Source organism: Engystomops pustulosus, chromosome 10 (assembly GCF_040894005.1).
Source record: "Engystomops pustulosus chromosome 10, aEngPut4.maternal, whole genome shotgun sequence".
NCBI lineage: Eukaryota > Metazoa > Chordata > Amphibia > Anura > Leptodactylidae > Engystomops > Engystomops pustulosus.
The window spans coordinates 24,939,440-24,955,403 of record NC_092420.1 but is presented as its reverse complement, the minus strand read 5'-3'; the positions used below and the strand labels follow the sequence as shown (position 1 = coordinate 24,955,403).

General features: G+C 40.9%; 1 protein-coding gene across 2 annotated transcripts; it reads left to right on the top strand.

Moving 5' to 3' along the window:
* The first annotated feature begins 9,690 nt into the window (after positions 1-9,690).
* Positions 9,691-13,464, top strand: LOC140104120 (DNA damage-regulated autophagy modulator protein 1-like). 2 transcript variants are annotated; one of them, XR_011850248.1, is made up of 8 exons: positions 9,691-9,848; positions 10,015-10,082; positions 10,518-10,660; positions 10,899-11,070; positions 11,377-11,432; positions 11,718-11,804; positions 11,910-12,075; positions 13,149-13,464. XR_011850248.1 is itself a non-coding variant. In XM_072127494.1 (7 exons), exons 1-7 carry the CDS (start codon positions 9,727-9,729, stop codon positions 13,209-13,211), a joined length of 711 nt encoding a protein of 236 aa, XP_071983595.1. In that variant the 5' UTR covers positions 9,691-9,726; the 3' UTR covers positions 13,212-13,464. The 2 variants fall into 2 exon arrangements, 1 of the variants encoding a protein (XP_071983595.1); XM_072127494.1 differs by lacking the exon at positions 11,910-12,075.
* The last annotated feature ends 2,500 nt before the right edge of the window (positions 13,465-15,964 follow it).

Here is a 15,964-nt window from a genome sequence, read left to right as displayed (position 1 = left end):
AATGTTTCCAAATGTAGGTCCAATCTATGGGATCCCTAGTGATCGAGGGATCAAAACTTAGTTTATATTATAATGGACCTTCAGGGCATCTGCCCCATAAACCATCATAAATTTCTAATGATCAAATTTCACACCTCCAAACTTTTGCAGCAGCGCATGAGGGGCAAAAGATATGGCATGTGGCAGCATCTTTTGCCCTGCCACTTACTGGACCCCCACACATTATAATATGTTGTATGTTGGTGCCTCTCCTGACTACTTTAGATTTCAGACATGTGGGTTTTCCCCCATTGTTGGAGTTTTGGTGTACGGCCTGGCTTGCGGTCAGCTACACCCTGACTGTCATCTATGGCCGTGCCCCCCTGCTGATATACATCAGGTAAGATGGAGAAGAGATTTATCAACTGTACTAGTTGCTCATGGTAACCAATCAGAGCTCTGCTTTCATTTTACAAACTGCTGTAGGAAAATGAAAGCTGAGCTCTGATTGGTTTTCTTAAACAACTAGAACAGTTTTGCTCTCAGGCACTTCTGATAAATCTTCCCCTGAACAACATTTATATAAGTTACAGGACGATCTCTCTCTCCTGACAGGAATTTTGCTTCTGAGGCAGATGGTTGTGTTACTCTCTAACAGGAAAATCACACACAAAATGCATTTTACCCCAGCGATCACCTTTCTCCATTAACCATTTTATGCCTTGACTGCATGTAGAGTATATCTACAGTAGATATATATATTGTGGGGGTTAGGCTTCATCACAAAAGTCACCAAACATTAATGTCCAATAATGGAAGGTTTATTTAACCCCTTAATGACCATCCTATCGTCTTTTTACGGCGGTCATTAAGGGTACTTCTTCTGACACGACGCCTTTCTACGGCCGCGCGTCAGAAGAAGATTTAGGGATATCGGGTCAGTATAGTGCCGTTGTCGGGCTGTGATTTCCCAGCCCAGACCTGGCACTAACAGCTGGGATTGGAAAAACTCAGATCCTGGGTGTTTAACCCCTTACACGCTGAGGTCAAGCATGAGTGTAAGTGTCCCCACCGTGGATCGGACCCCCTTGGTGTGCTTACTGGGGGATCCGATCCCTCCTGCTGCAGCCCCGGGGTCTGGCAAGTGCCCCGAGGCTGTCGGCTCTCCTTCACACCGGGTTTCACCCGGCTGTATGTAACTGAGCATGTATTGCAGTGTATAGCAGTGTAAAGGCTTGAACAAGTGATCGGATGAACGCTTGTTCAAGCCAAAAGGTGGAAAATGTAAAAAAGTAAAAAAAAAAAAAAAAGATTAAGTCATTTTATAATAAAAATAAAAAAAAAATAAATGAAATAAAAGTCCCATAATCTCCCTAGTTACACACAAAATGCAAATAGTATATACAACACAAAAACCGTACATATTTGGTATCACCACGTCCGTATTAATCTGTACAATAAATCTAAATCAATATTGAACCCGCTCGGTGAACGACGTAAAAAAAAACTTGAAAAACTTCCCGTAATATACAATTTTTTATCAAACGCCATCACAAAAAAATGTTCTAAAAAGTGATAAAAAAAAGTTATGTTCCCAAATATGATACAACTGAAAAGAACAACTCTTTTCATAAAAAATAAGCCCTCAACCAGATCTGACAACAGAAAAAAAAGAAGTTATGGCCTTGAAAAGTTGTCAATAGTAAAAAAAAATGTGATTTCCTCCAATATAGGTTTTGTTCAGTAAAATTGAGCAAAGATAAGAAAAACGATATAAATGAGGTATCACCGTAATCGTAGTGAACCAGAGAATAAAGATAAAATATTATTTTTACGTTACGGTGAGCGGGGGGAAAAAATGCTAAAAATCCAAAATAAAAATTGATGATTTTGTTTGTGTCCCGCTTGAAATAGTTAATAAAATCTCATGAATAAGCTATAGACCCCCAAAATTAATAATCTATACATTGTAACTCGTCCTGCAAATAGTAAGCACTCATTTGTTCGCATTACCAAAAAAATCAAAATTTTTATCTTGTACAATGGGACAATACAAATCTGTCTTAAATAGCGCTGCTTTCATCCTATGCCCAGCCGTGCGCCCATACAGCAGTTACCACCACATATGGGGTATCAGTACACTCTGGAGTAATTGGGCATCAAATGCTGCAGAGCGTTTCATCATTTCATTTATTATGAAACTGTCAGTTTTGGCCTAAATGAATTTATTTTCCAAAAATTTTTTAAAGTTTCTAAATCGCAGGTCCATATATATGAACACTTAAAGGGTTTTTTTTTTTTTTTTTCTTGGAAAAATTAAAATTTATTTATCAATTTTATGTACAAGATAATGCATTATATCACATCCCTTTAACATATATTCAATCCTTAAACACTAAAATACATTTTTGTTCCACATCCTCAACAATATTAATATTGTCTTGAGTATACATACTACAGTACATAAAATATTGCCGATCTCCATTACAAGGTACATTTACTAACCATGAATGTGCTACCGTCCAAGTTGAAGAGATATACAAATAACTGTATCAAAGTGACATGTGCCTAGTGCAAGATTAATTAATATTATAAAGAACCAGTAGGTAAACTTTTTCGGGCATTCTCTAAATAGGTAGAAAGCTTTAAAATACAACTCATAAGGCAGTGCCCATATACCTGAATCAAAGTGACAGGTGCCCTGAACATGAAATATACAATTTAAAATATATTGTAGTAAAAAAGTTTGGACATCCCCAGTGAATACAGAAAGCCTTAACATAGCACACATTAACTAAATACACAAGTAACTGTAGCATAATTTTCTCTACCACTCTTTTCCCCTCTTTCCCTTCCCCTTCCCTTTCTCCCCCCCCCCTTTTTTTTTTTCTTCCTTCCTTTCTTCCCTTTTCCTTCTCTCTTTCTTTTTCTTTTTTCCCCTCCCTCCCCCTCTCCCTTCTTTCTCTTTTCTTTTTTTCTCCCTCCCCTGTTAAGGATACACGAGCATTATATCCATCACCAAAAAAAAAAAAAAAAAAAAAAGATTTTCCCTCTACCCTCTCTCTCCAACGCCCCCCCCCCCCACTACATCTTCTTCCATCTACCCCATTTATTTTCATGCTTTTCTAACTGGCCCTTTGCTCTTGCCCATCCCATTTCTATGTCTAATACTCTATTTACCTCTCTTTCCCACATATTGACAGTTGGAGCTGTTTCCAGTATCCATAGCTTAAGAATTGTTTTCCTGGCCTGGAATAACATTTGGGATAACAACTTTTTTTCCTTATTTGATATCTTAAATTTTTTTTATATAACCCAATATTCCTACCCAAGCATCTAACTGTATCTCTATCCCTACTACCCTACTCACTTTTGCAAAAACTCCCACCCAATATCGGTGAAGTTTCGGGCATCTCCAAAAGAGATGCACCCAGTCTGCTCCTGCCTTCCCACACTTTAAACATTTATCATCTAGCCTGTATCCCACCTTATTTAACCATTTTGGGGTTCTGTGCAACCTATTTGTGATGAAAAATTGTGAAATTCTATGTGAACCATTATTGGATACCTGTGTAAAATTCCCTAGAATATATTCCCATATCTCTTCTCCCTCTACATGAGTTCCCAGGTCCTGCTCCCATCCCTGTATACATTTGAACTTTATCTTTTGCGTGTTTCCCTGACTTAATAAATTATAAATAAAAGCTAGTTTTTTTTCCCTCACCATTTCAATAAATTTCCCTGAACACGATATAGTGCACTTGTGTTTTGATTTTTGAAAATACCACCATAACCTAATGTACCTAAACATATCACTATCCTCTAGCTTAAACTCCTTTTTTAATACTTCAAACGTTTTTAATATTCCATTCTCTATTAATTGACCCATATACCTTATACCCTTATTAATCCAACCCTTATAGTCCCTTAATTTTTCCCCTTTCACTATTAAATTATCCCAAATAGGGGTATACTCCAGCCAGTCGTTATTGCCCATAATTTTTTTTTTAACCTTTTCCCAGTTATCAAATGAAGTGGCTACCAACTTAACCCTCTTTATCTCCAATGTGGGGTATGTTTCCATTATCTCTTCTATCTTTATTTCACGATCTTGGAAGTTAAACTGACTTGTGATCCCCCGTGTCAGATCAGCTGGAGTGTCATTCAAAATGGCTGCTGCCTGCGCGGCCAAAAAATACAGGTTCCAATCTGGCAGAGCAAGTCTCTCTCTTGGGCAATTCAAGTATCTTTTACCTATTCGTGCTTTCCTACCTGCCCAGAAGAAATTCACACAAATTTTGTCCATTATGTCAAAGATTCTCCAGGGAATTTTTACTGGTGAATTTCTAAAAATATACAACGCTTGTGGCAAAAATACCATCTTTATCAGGGTAAGTCTCGCTGCATAAGATAGTTTTAATTTCGCCCATATCTTAACCTTATCTCTCCATTTTTTAAGTAGGGGTATGACGTTCAGTTCTATGAACCTATCCAGAGACTTAGAGATTATTATCCCCAAGTATCTAAAAGTTTTCTGCCCAGAGATAATTTCCACTGGCAAGTCAGATACAATTACTTCTTTCCCGAGGGGCATTAACTTTGATTTTACCCAGTTTATACTCAGGCCTGACATTTTTCCAAACTTATATAAAATATTCTTCACCTTACTTATGTCTTCTGACGGGTTACCAAGAAAAATTACCATATCGTCCGCGTATAGGGACGTTTTTAGTTCGCTTTCCCCAAAACTAATTCCTCTAATCTCTCCCTCCTTGCGAATCATGACTGCCACTACCTCTATCACTAAGGAAAAAATGAAAGGGGACAAAGGACAGCCTTGCCTTGTCCCTCTGGCTAAGGAAAAGGGAGGCGACCTCCGTCCCCCAATGCAAACCGCGGCGACTGGGTGTTTATATAGTAATTGTATCCATCTAATAAATGATCTACCAAATCCCATCTTTTCCATTACCACCCACAAGAAGTCCCATTCTACTCGATCAAACGCCTTGGTTGCATCAAGGGAGAGGATCGCCCCCCCGTCCCCCAGCACTTCCGAATCGTTAATGCATAGAAACAACCTCCTAAGATTACCCGTAGTTGTTCTACCCGCCATAAAGCCACATTGATCTTCCGAGACAATCTCCTTTATAACTTTTATTAGTGTCTTAGCCAAAATTTGTGCTAAGACTTTTACATCGACATTCAAAAGTGAGATAGGTCTATATGCGTCTGGATCGGTTCTGTCCTTATCTGGTTTTGGGATTAAGATGATATCTGCCTCATACATTGATGAAGGTAACTCTCCCTTAGTGAAGGCCTGTTCATATACCTCCAACAATTCCGCCGCTAGGATCTCTGCATATCTCTGATATACCTCCCCTGGTAGCCCATCTGGGCCAGGAGCTTTATTCCCTGGAAGTCCCTTAATGACTTCCCTAATCTCTTGTATTGACAGAGGAGAATCCAGTAGTTTCCTGCTATCTTCTCTTAATACTTCTACTTCCACCCCTTCAAAAAATTCATATAGCATCTCCCTTGTCTCCTTCCATTCTGAAGTATATATGTCCCTGAAGTATTCCTGAAAGAAATCCAAAATCTCTGCTTCCTTATTTAACATAAGCCCACATTTATTTTTAATAGCTGTTATCAATTGGGAGTCCCCTTTTTCTTTTACTAATTTTGCAAGAAGTTTACTGGGTTTTTCCCCCTCCATATACCACATGCTTTTACAAATAAGTGAGGAGCTGTAAACCTTTTGTTCGATATGCTTCTCATACTCCTCAATAGCATTCTCCCACAGTACCTTTTTCTCTATTGAAGTTGTGTTTAAATATCCCTTTTCGGTCTTTTCCACTTCTTTCTTCAACCTTTCCTCCTTTTGACGGAACTTAAGTTTACAGGCTGATACTTCTCTTATATATATTTTTTTCAGAGCTTTTTTCATTTTTTCCCATTGCTCCATCTTCCCCCTATCCCCCTGGGATTCTTTAAAGATTTCTATTAGTTCTGGTTCTATATTTCCCTGTAATCCAACCTTGTTCACCCAAAAGCTGTTTATCTTCCATCTGCACTGACTCCCTGTACTCGCTACCTTCAGTTTAACAATCAACGGGGAATGATCTGAAAAGCCCCTTACACCATAGTTAACATCCTGTATATTTTGATACATCCTTTCATTACCCAGTGCCAAATCGATACTAGAAAAACTGCCCCAAGATTTGGAGTGGCAGGAGAAAACCATTTTTTCTGGGTATTTCAGTCTCCAAAGGTCCAACCACCCCAGTTCCTCGCACCATATATTGAGTTTGGAGCCACCCACATTTCCCTGCTTTTGCGAGTTTGGATTTAACCGATCCTTCCCGGGGTCTAGAACCCCGTTATAATCCCCTATGAATAAAAAGGGTAAGTCACACAAGTTGTTATCTTGGACTATCTCTTGTAACCTTTTACAGACTCCATATTCAAATGGTGGAGGGATATAAATAGATGCAATAAGACACTCCAACTCCTGAATTATACAATGTAGAAGCACAAACCTCCCTTCTTTATCGATCCATTTCCCCTGAGAAACAAATTTAGTGGTGTTCCTTATCAGTATACAGACTCCCCTAGAGTAAATCGAGTACCCAGCGGCAAAAACACTTAAAGGGTTAATAGAAGTTGTTTTACATACTTTGAGGGGTGAAGTTTCTATAGTGGGGTAATTTATGGTGTTTTACTATTATTTAGGTCTTTCAAAGTCACTTGAAAGCCGAGTTGTCCCACAAAATGTGAGTTTTGGGGATTTTCATGAAAATGAGAAAAATTGCACCTAAAGTTCTGCGCCTCATAACATCCTAGAAAAATGAGAGGATGCATAAAATATCATCCCAACATAAAGCAGACATTCCGTAAATGTTAATTATCAAGCTTTTTGGGTAGTTTTACTTCCTGTGTGGAAAGCAGAACATTTCAAACTTGGAAAATGAAGAATTTTTACAAACTTTTGCCAAATTTTCACTTTTTTTTCAGACCGAAACGCAAAACTTATCACTTAAATTTTACAACTAACATGAAGTACAATGTGTCACGAGAAAACATTATCAAAATCATCTGGGTATGTTAAAGTGTTCCGAAGTTATAACCAATTATCGTGACACAGGGCAGATTTGAAAAATCAAGTCTGGTCATTAAGCTGAAAACTAGTGCCGGTGATAAGGGGTTAAAGCAAAGTCACTAATGAAAATACACAGCTTTTTTCAGCAGGGTGCAAAATAAAGGCATAACATAAAGTTGACTTTTCTTCTGGCAAAAGGTTTTACCATAAGACAGGTTATCCTCGCCATACAGTCTGCAAAGTTACAGCACAGTCCTCCAGTGTCTCTGACCCAGTCCTGAGACAACAGCAAGAGAAAGACACCAGACCAACACTTCAGGCTTGGAGCCACACACTCTCAGATCTGCTACACCTCCAGGCTAATAAATGCAAGGCAGTAGTCATCCCAACCAGCTCTCAGAGTACTCCATTAAAAGCAGCAAGCAGCTATACTACTTTTAAATAGGGGTCAGAAACCTTAGGTTACTGACAAAGATTAGAGGCTTACTTCACTGAGGCCAGGCACCTCGGTGACACGTATCGGCTCTCAGGGTATGTGGATACACATTTGTATTTTAGGATTTAATGGATTCACCACAGTGAGGATGGAATCATGGTGATACATAATGCACGAAATCCCTGTGTTTCCCCACAGAACAGCAGTTCTAAAGTGTAATTATAACAGTTGGGTGCTGATATTTTGCAAAGAAGCAGGGTTTCCTTTCATCATTTATCACAATGAGTCCCATCCCCACCTTAGGCCCCTTTCACATAAAACCTATATGGCGGCCATATGCTAGCCTTATCGATGGCAGCTAGTATATAGCCACCATGTGAGTGCATTATGTACGGCACAGTATGGTAAGCATACACATATCACCATAGCATCCCCACACTGGGAAAACAATGGAGCAACAGCGCCCACCCCTTCACCTCTCCTGCTGAACGTATGCCTGGCGCGGGCGTTGCACATGTATGTTTGCCAAAATCCTTAGACTACATGCACATAGCTGTATTTTTGGTGGTGTATGATCCAGCAGATCTGGTGTAACTTCTCTCCAAACACTTATTTGTGTTTTGCTTTTTTACATGCTAAACACATGGTATATGTTTTGCAAGTATTTCAGTGTACATGAATGTACCTGGGCCAAGCTCCTCCCACTTTGAAATACACAAAGGTCATTTTTGCAACCCTATGTATGTTCATGTCTTTTTTATGATACATGTTTAGATACATACAACTTTTGGCTTTTTTTTAGACTTTTTGTTGCAAATGTCTCACATCCACATGGACACAAGCCACTTGAGGGAGTTACAGTGTGTACAGGTGTGGACACTACTGTAAATTTTGGATTTGAGGGTGTTTGTCAGGCTCCAGGGGTAGTGGACCCACTGGACCACTGTAGATAATGTCGTAAACCGACACCTGGAACTGGAGTCTAAGTGGCACCCGGTTATCACCAGAGCCTGCCGCAAAGCGGGTTGGACTTGCTGCGGCGTGGTACCACCAGATCATTCCACAGGTGCGACTTTGTCCACGGTGGCAGGTACAATACAGGGTACAGAAACAGATGGCAGGTTTGTGGTCGGGGACAGGGAGGAGGTTGAGACAGGCAGCACAGGATCAATGTCAGGAACAAAGCAGGAGGTCATGGCAGGCGGAACAGGATCATAGTCAAACACAGAACCGGCTTCACAACGGGAAATCCAAACACTAGCGCAAGGCAGGGACAGAAGCTTTCTCATCGGCATAAGCACGAAGATCCGGCGGGGAATGCTGGGGAGACCGGCTTTTATGCACTTCCAGGGGACGGCCAGCACCAATCATTGGTGCGCTGGCCCGGGACTGGAGCAAGGACGGGTACGTGATGCCGGCGCGGGGCATGGGTGAGCCCGCAACCTGTGATAAGGGTTGTGGAAGCACCGTGACAATGGAGCTTATTTACTAAGCTGCATTTTTGTCGAGTTTCCCAACTTTTCGGGGATCGCGCCGGGGATTGTGTCGCACGCAATTGGATTGAGTCGCAATCGCACCTGCTTTTATGCGACACAAATCGGGGGGTTAATGCAAAACTTTATAAATTAAAAAAATATAGTCCAAACTTTCAATGCCCAGCAGATTTATGTGCAATATTTTAAACATGTAAAGCAGGTGAAATAATCTCAAATAACATGTTAAAACAGAGTCCATAAAAAAAAAATCCCACCTCTGCACCTTCCCTGGACCAGGTGAAGATTTGCACCTAAAAAGTCACAAAAGTAAGCCAAAACAGTGATACATAAGTGAAAAGTCGCACAAAATGTATGGAAAATAAAGATAAATAAGACACTGCACAAGGTGCACACAAAGGTAGTAATTGAGAAACGACAACAAAAGTCGCAGTGAAGTCATAAAAAAGCAAAAAGTCTCAAAACTCTAGGCAGAAATATGGATACTTGTCCTCTTTGAGAGCAGTGAGACTATGTCTCTCTCTGCCACAATTACTTTGTACATGTTATTGAGAAATCTAAAAGAAGCATCCTGATTGGTTGAGCAAACCTTTGTGACATCATCACTTGTCTGTGATGTCATAAACAGCCAGGAGGTAACATTCCAGTGACAGACAGCCAGACTTCATTTCTGTGGATGACACAGAGCGATTAGTTGTGTATCGGTGACTCTCCTGCATACTATGGAGTTTAGAGGATTGGGGTTCGTCCCCCTCTTCATTGCCTTTTGGTGTACGGCCTGGGTTGCGGTCAGCTACACCCTGACTGTTATCTATGGCCATGCCCCCCTGCTGATGTATATCAGGTAAGATGGAGAAACACAAGACGCTCATATCACTTATTACATTTATATATCAATAATTTACCCCTCCGTCCTATAGATTGTAATATACAGAAAATTCAGATTATACAATTTGATACATTCCCCATATAATTTACATTTGACCCTCTTTCTTTTTTTCATTTCACAGCGATACAGGAAATTATTATCCTGAAAACATCACATTTAAAATCGGATTCCTTGGGATGTCCAATGCCAGTAAGTCAATTTTATAGAAATGTATGATAATATGTGTTTACTGCTGCTGATAACAGGTTATAAGATAATTCTGGCCTAAAACTTACCATCTCAGTATTAAGGCAGCAAGGAGTTTTCTAGTGTGACATTTCCTGATGACCTCATAGAAAAAGTTGTGGTCGCTAAGTAAGTGTATCCTTAGCAACCAGTATCAAAAAGAACTCAGACTTATTATCAGTCACACAATGCCGTTTCTTATCCCAGTCCGTAATAACAATAAGAAATAAGAAATAAAGTGAATTAGACATGTTTTTAATTGTTATTGATAATAATGGGCCAGATAAGACTATGCAGGTAAATGGAATGGTCCATCATGGAAGGTTCCATTTGTCTGGTTTAGGGTCGGTCACTAGGTTTTTTTACATGGTTTATTCTGATCATTGGCTCTTTTTTCAGATCTGTTTCTGGCGTTGCTCCAGTATAATTTCATCCTGCTTCATGCCGAGGCCTTTGGAGCTCGTCAGCCCATGATACAGAGGATCCTGCTGGCGATGGGAATAACATCCTGTATTGGCACCGCTGTGTTGGCTGTGTTTGAGGTAAGTTATTAAAGATTGTAAGTGTAAGGGTGCCTGTGGTGTTTATTAATTGTTGGGACACACCAGTATAGAATATAGGACACCTGTATATAGGACATCTGTATATAGGACATCTGTATGTTCTACCATGTACCAGGTGGGCTGGAAGTGTATTGTCCTGAGTATATAGTATTGGCTATTTCCACCGCTCTCATAGAGTTGTGGAGTTTCGTCTAACTCATGTCTGTTTATTATATAGACCGATTTTTATCCAGTGACGCATCGTGTAGGAGCATTCTTCGCCTTTGCTTGTGGCTGCGTTTACAACCTGTGGCAGGCCATACTACTCTACGAAGTTCCTGGAATCCGCAGAGCCATCTGCCATATAAGAATGGTGTCCAGCGCAATGGCCTTCATCGGTGTTATTACCTGTATCCTTTCTATACTAAATACAATCACATGAAATCCGCCCGTCCTTTGTAATCAGACTTAGTTAGAAAACTATTTCTGGTCACTTCTATGATGTTAGCCGTCAGATGGTGACCTGCTGCTACAACAAGGCGACATTGTTGAACTTTTTACAAACTGAAAAGAAATCTGCGGTGCTGCCTTGTGTTATATATCGTATATTATTATATATCCTGCGGCCCACAATAAGGAGGTCCCTCATAAAATGTAGTAAATGCTATAAAACACATGATTATCTTATGTTACTTTCCTGAATTATAATTCATCAGTCATTGGATGTCGGGTATCAGTTTTCACCAAGCTGTGCATCGGAGACTATGAGAAGGTAAGTCCTGTACATTTCTATAAACATCACCTGGATTAAATCTTATTATTAAGAAATATGTTTTATTGGACACATTCTAGCAGTTCTATGGGACAGCAATGGGAACACTAACTTTAGAACTTAATCATATCATCATAGGGGCCATGATGTCTATGTTATCACATAACCAGTTATCTCTATGTGGCATGGCCGCCAGTCACAGGACTCAATGGAATGCAGTAAAAATTTATTCTAAAGTTATTGTTATATTCAATTTTTTTTACTATTAATATGATTTCTCTACAGATCATTGAAATAATTTCCATCAGCACAGAATGGTTGATGCTGCTCCTCATCCTGATACAGCTAGTTACCTGCTTTCAGCCTATGCAGGTCAGTTGACGCTCACCTTACTTACTATTTCCTCTCTTACTATAATAACATTATTATTGTTCTGTACAATCCTTGGGCTTATAATAAGGATTTCTTTTTCTTTAGCAATTGTCATTGACAGTGTCCTGGAAAGGCTACACCATCTGCAAAAGAGAGAACCAGGACTCTGCAGTGTAACCACATGGGCTGTGAACTGGACACCCAGCAAATAGCGCGGTAACGCCCTGAGGCTTGTGTAATGATGTCTGTGATGGATAAAATCACAGAAAAGGTAAGTATGATGTCCATATATCAATATAGCAGAGATTACCATATATACTTATTTATAAGCCAAGATTTTCAGCTCAATTTTTGAGCTAAAAAATCCCGACTTGGTTTATACACAAGTCAGTGTAATATCGGACCTTCATATGGGTGATAAGTCAGGGTCCTCCGATTGTATGTGTACACATATACACACTGTGACAGTCAGTGGTGCGGAGGCCCCTGTCTGGCACCCCTAAATAATGGCAGCAGTGTTCCCTGACCAAGATTAGCTCTCCTAGGCTGTCACAGTATATAACTGTCTGTGACAGTCTATGAAAGTTGATCTACTAGTGGAAAAGGGGTTTATATTTATTATATGGATTGATACAGAAGCAGTTAATTTAACCACTGCTGCTCCCATAGAAAACCTCCTCCTCCAAACCTCCTCACCTGCTGGGTGCCAGCCTCATGCTCTCCGTGTATCCTCTGAGGCCAACTGAAGCAGTCTCCATTATAACTCCATGCCATATTTTGGCAAGTCAAGCATTTTCCTATCCTTCCTTGGTTGGTACTGGCACTGATTAGTAATAAAAAAGTGATCAAAGGTCATACAGTCCCTAAAATGGTAGCACTGAAAACAACATCTCAGCCTGCAAAGTATGACTCCTAAAATAGCTCCATATACCAAAGTATAAACACTTATCCTACTGATGTCTGTAGTTATATTGGTACCGGTATCTTTTTTTTTATTTTTGAAATTTACCAGTAGCTGTGGCATTTTCCATCATAGGCTTATACTCGAGTCAATAGGTTTTTTCACAGTTTTTTGCGGTAAAAGTGTATACCTCTGTTTTATTCGAGTCAACTTATACTCAATTATATACGTTAGTTTGTCATTTATGCTCATCATAAAATTGTGTACTTCATATCCCAGCAGAGTAATACTGCGCCATCCAGAAGAGTTGTGTCCAATCACTCACCTCCCAACTTAAGACAGAATAGAGTCAATCTCATACATTATACTTTGTAAATTGTATTCTGCAAATATATACTTGCTCCACACTCAATCATAGTCCATTATCTTTTTATGTTTTGCAGATTACTATTCCAGAGCGGGGTCTTCAGATAGAAGTGATGACTCTACCATCGATAACATCATGACCACCATATAAGGATCACTTGACCCGCACTTCAAGAAGCAGATTCTGGGCCCGGTCTCTGTCCTCACAAATCGTCATCCATTGCCCAAGGGAAGGGCAGTCCTTCAGCCATGGTTCCCTAGAGGTTTCCTCCACTGGGGGTTTTTCCTCTCCTGAGTTGCTGAAGGACAATTGTTTGTGAGTCAGAGACCCATCATCACCATCTACAGGGCCACAGGATTGCTGCTCGGACTTCTCATAACAACCTCTACATATAAAACCTATAATGTAGTTAATAAAGAAGTCAGTTTATAGCATCAATCTGTGTATCTTTGTCTCCGCACATTATAGAAGTGTTTAGTCCATACATTACATGTGTAGTTTGGGATCTTAGGGCTTTGCCTTAACCCCTTAACGCCAGAGCACTTTTTCATTTTTACGTTTTCATTTTTCACTCCCCACCTTCAAAAATCTATAACTTTTTATTTTTACATGTAAAGAGTTGTGTGAAGGCTTGTTTTCTGTGTCAAAAATTACACTTCATAGTGGCAGTATTTAATATTCTATGCCGTGTACTGGGAAGTGGGAAAAAAATTTCAAATACAGTGAAATTGGTGAAAAAATGAATCTTTCGCCTTTTTCTTGTGGGATTAGATTAGACAGCATTCATGGTGCACCCCAAATGACAGGTCTACTATATTTGTGTGATCACTTTTTATAGAATTTTTTTTATATTTTTCAAAATGGCAAAAAAGTGCCATTTTTGACTTTGGGAGTTATAGTTAATGGGCCCGTTGGAGGGGATAGGACGGGGCCGAGGCTGTAAGTGGTAGAATAATGAACAGTGGAGGCCGCGGTCCGGGCCGCTGTCATAAATATGCTGTTGGCATATTAATTGATATCGGGGGTCCATCCAGGTTTCATAGTGCAGATTTGAGATGTATCGGAGCTGTGCTCCGGAACTGCTGAAAGCCAAGGCAGAGAAGGAAGTGATACACACGGACACTTCCGGCTCTGTCACACAGTTTACTGAAGTAGTGTGGGACAGTGACTTCATTACCCTGCCAGTGCTTTGCCACATTACTTATGCGCAGAAGTGTGAAAAAGCCGGGAGGTACATGGATGAGTGCCTCTGTGAACCGGACTGGTTCCAGCTGGAATGTATATACCTCAGGGCCAGCGTCACAAACTGGCAAACCCGGGCAAGTGCAGGGACCCACAGCTGCTGGAAGGGCCAACTTGTGGCCACATATCCGTCCCCAACAGCCTACCTGTGCCAGGCGCAGGCTCCGTAAAGTATCGCCCCGTACACAGAAATCCATGGGGGGAGGGGGCCTGCATATAAAGGGAAGTAAGGGGGATACATACAATCCATGTGAGGGAGGGGGGCTGCATATAATTGATCTATGGGTGGTGAGGGGATCTGGGCTGCATATAATAAATCCATGGGGAAGAGGCAGCTGCATATAATCCTTGGGGGTGAGGGGGCTGTATATAATTAATCCAATGATACTATATGAGTTTAATGCAAAAGGGCCCACTGAGGCTCTGTCGCCCAAAGGCCCACTGAAGTGGAGGCTGCTGTCATTAGCCATTTTTATTAAGTGGAGGCTGCTGCTGTCGATCTTTTTTTGAGTGGAGGAGGCTGTCGATCATTTTAATTGAGTAGAGCCTGCTGCTGGTCATTTTAATTGAGTGGAGGCTGCAGCTGCTGTCGGACATTTATATTAAGTGGAAGCTGCTGCTGCTGACGGTCATTTTTATTGAGTAAAGGCTGTTGATACCAGTCATTTTTATTGAGTGAAGGCTGCTGATACCAGTCATTTTTATTGAGTCGAGGCTGCTGCTGGACATCGTATTAATGAGTGTAGACTGCTGCTGGACATTTTGAATGGAGGCTGCTGTGTGGGAAGGCTGTGTGATGTGTGGGAAGGGGGTGGCAGCATGATGGGGGCCCTGACACAAAGTTCACATTTCAGTGAGTGGAGGCTCCTGCTGCACATTTCTATGAATGGAGGCTGCTCCTGGACGTTTTGGTGAGTGGAGGCTGCTGCTGGACATCTTTCTAATGAGTGAAGGCTGCTGCTGGACATTTTGAATAGAGGCTGCTGTCAATTTTATTGAATGGAGGCTGCTTTTGTCGGGAGGCTGCTGTCAATTTCATTGAGTGGAGGCTGCTGCCGTGAATCATTTTATTGAGTGGAGGCTGCTGATGTCATTCATTTTCATTGAGTGGAGGCTACTGACAGGGCACTTTTTTGAGTGGAGGCTACTGACAGGGCACTTTTTTTGAGTGGAGGCTGCTATTGATCATTTTATTTAGGGGCAGGCTGCTGCTGCCGGTCATTTTTATTGAGTTGAGGCTGCTGCTGGACATCTTATTAATGACTGGAGGCTACTGCTGGACATCTTATTAATGACTGGAGGCTGCTGCTGGGCATCTAATTAATGAGTGAAGGCTGCTGCTGGATATTTTGAATGGAGGCTTCTGTGTGGGAAGGCTGTGTGATGTGTGGGGAGGGGTGGCAGCATGATGGGGGCCCTGAACCAAAGTCCGCATTGGGGCCCACTGCTGTCTTGTTACGTCACTGTAAAGGCACATCTTATTCCAGACTATACAAGAGTGGGTTATTTTGGTGACAGGCACATGGATTTCTGTAGACCCTAGTGAGATTTTTGGGTCTGTCACAGAAATATTTGATACAAGACTGTCCCATGTGAACAGAGATTACAAAGCTCTTCAGTCTCATTTGCATACCCACCTCCCCTATGACA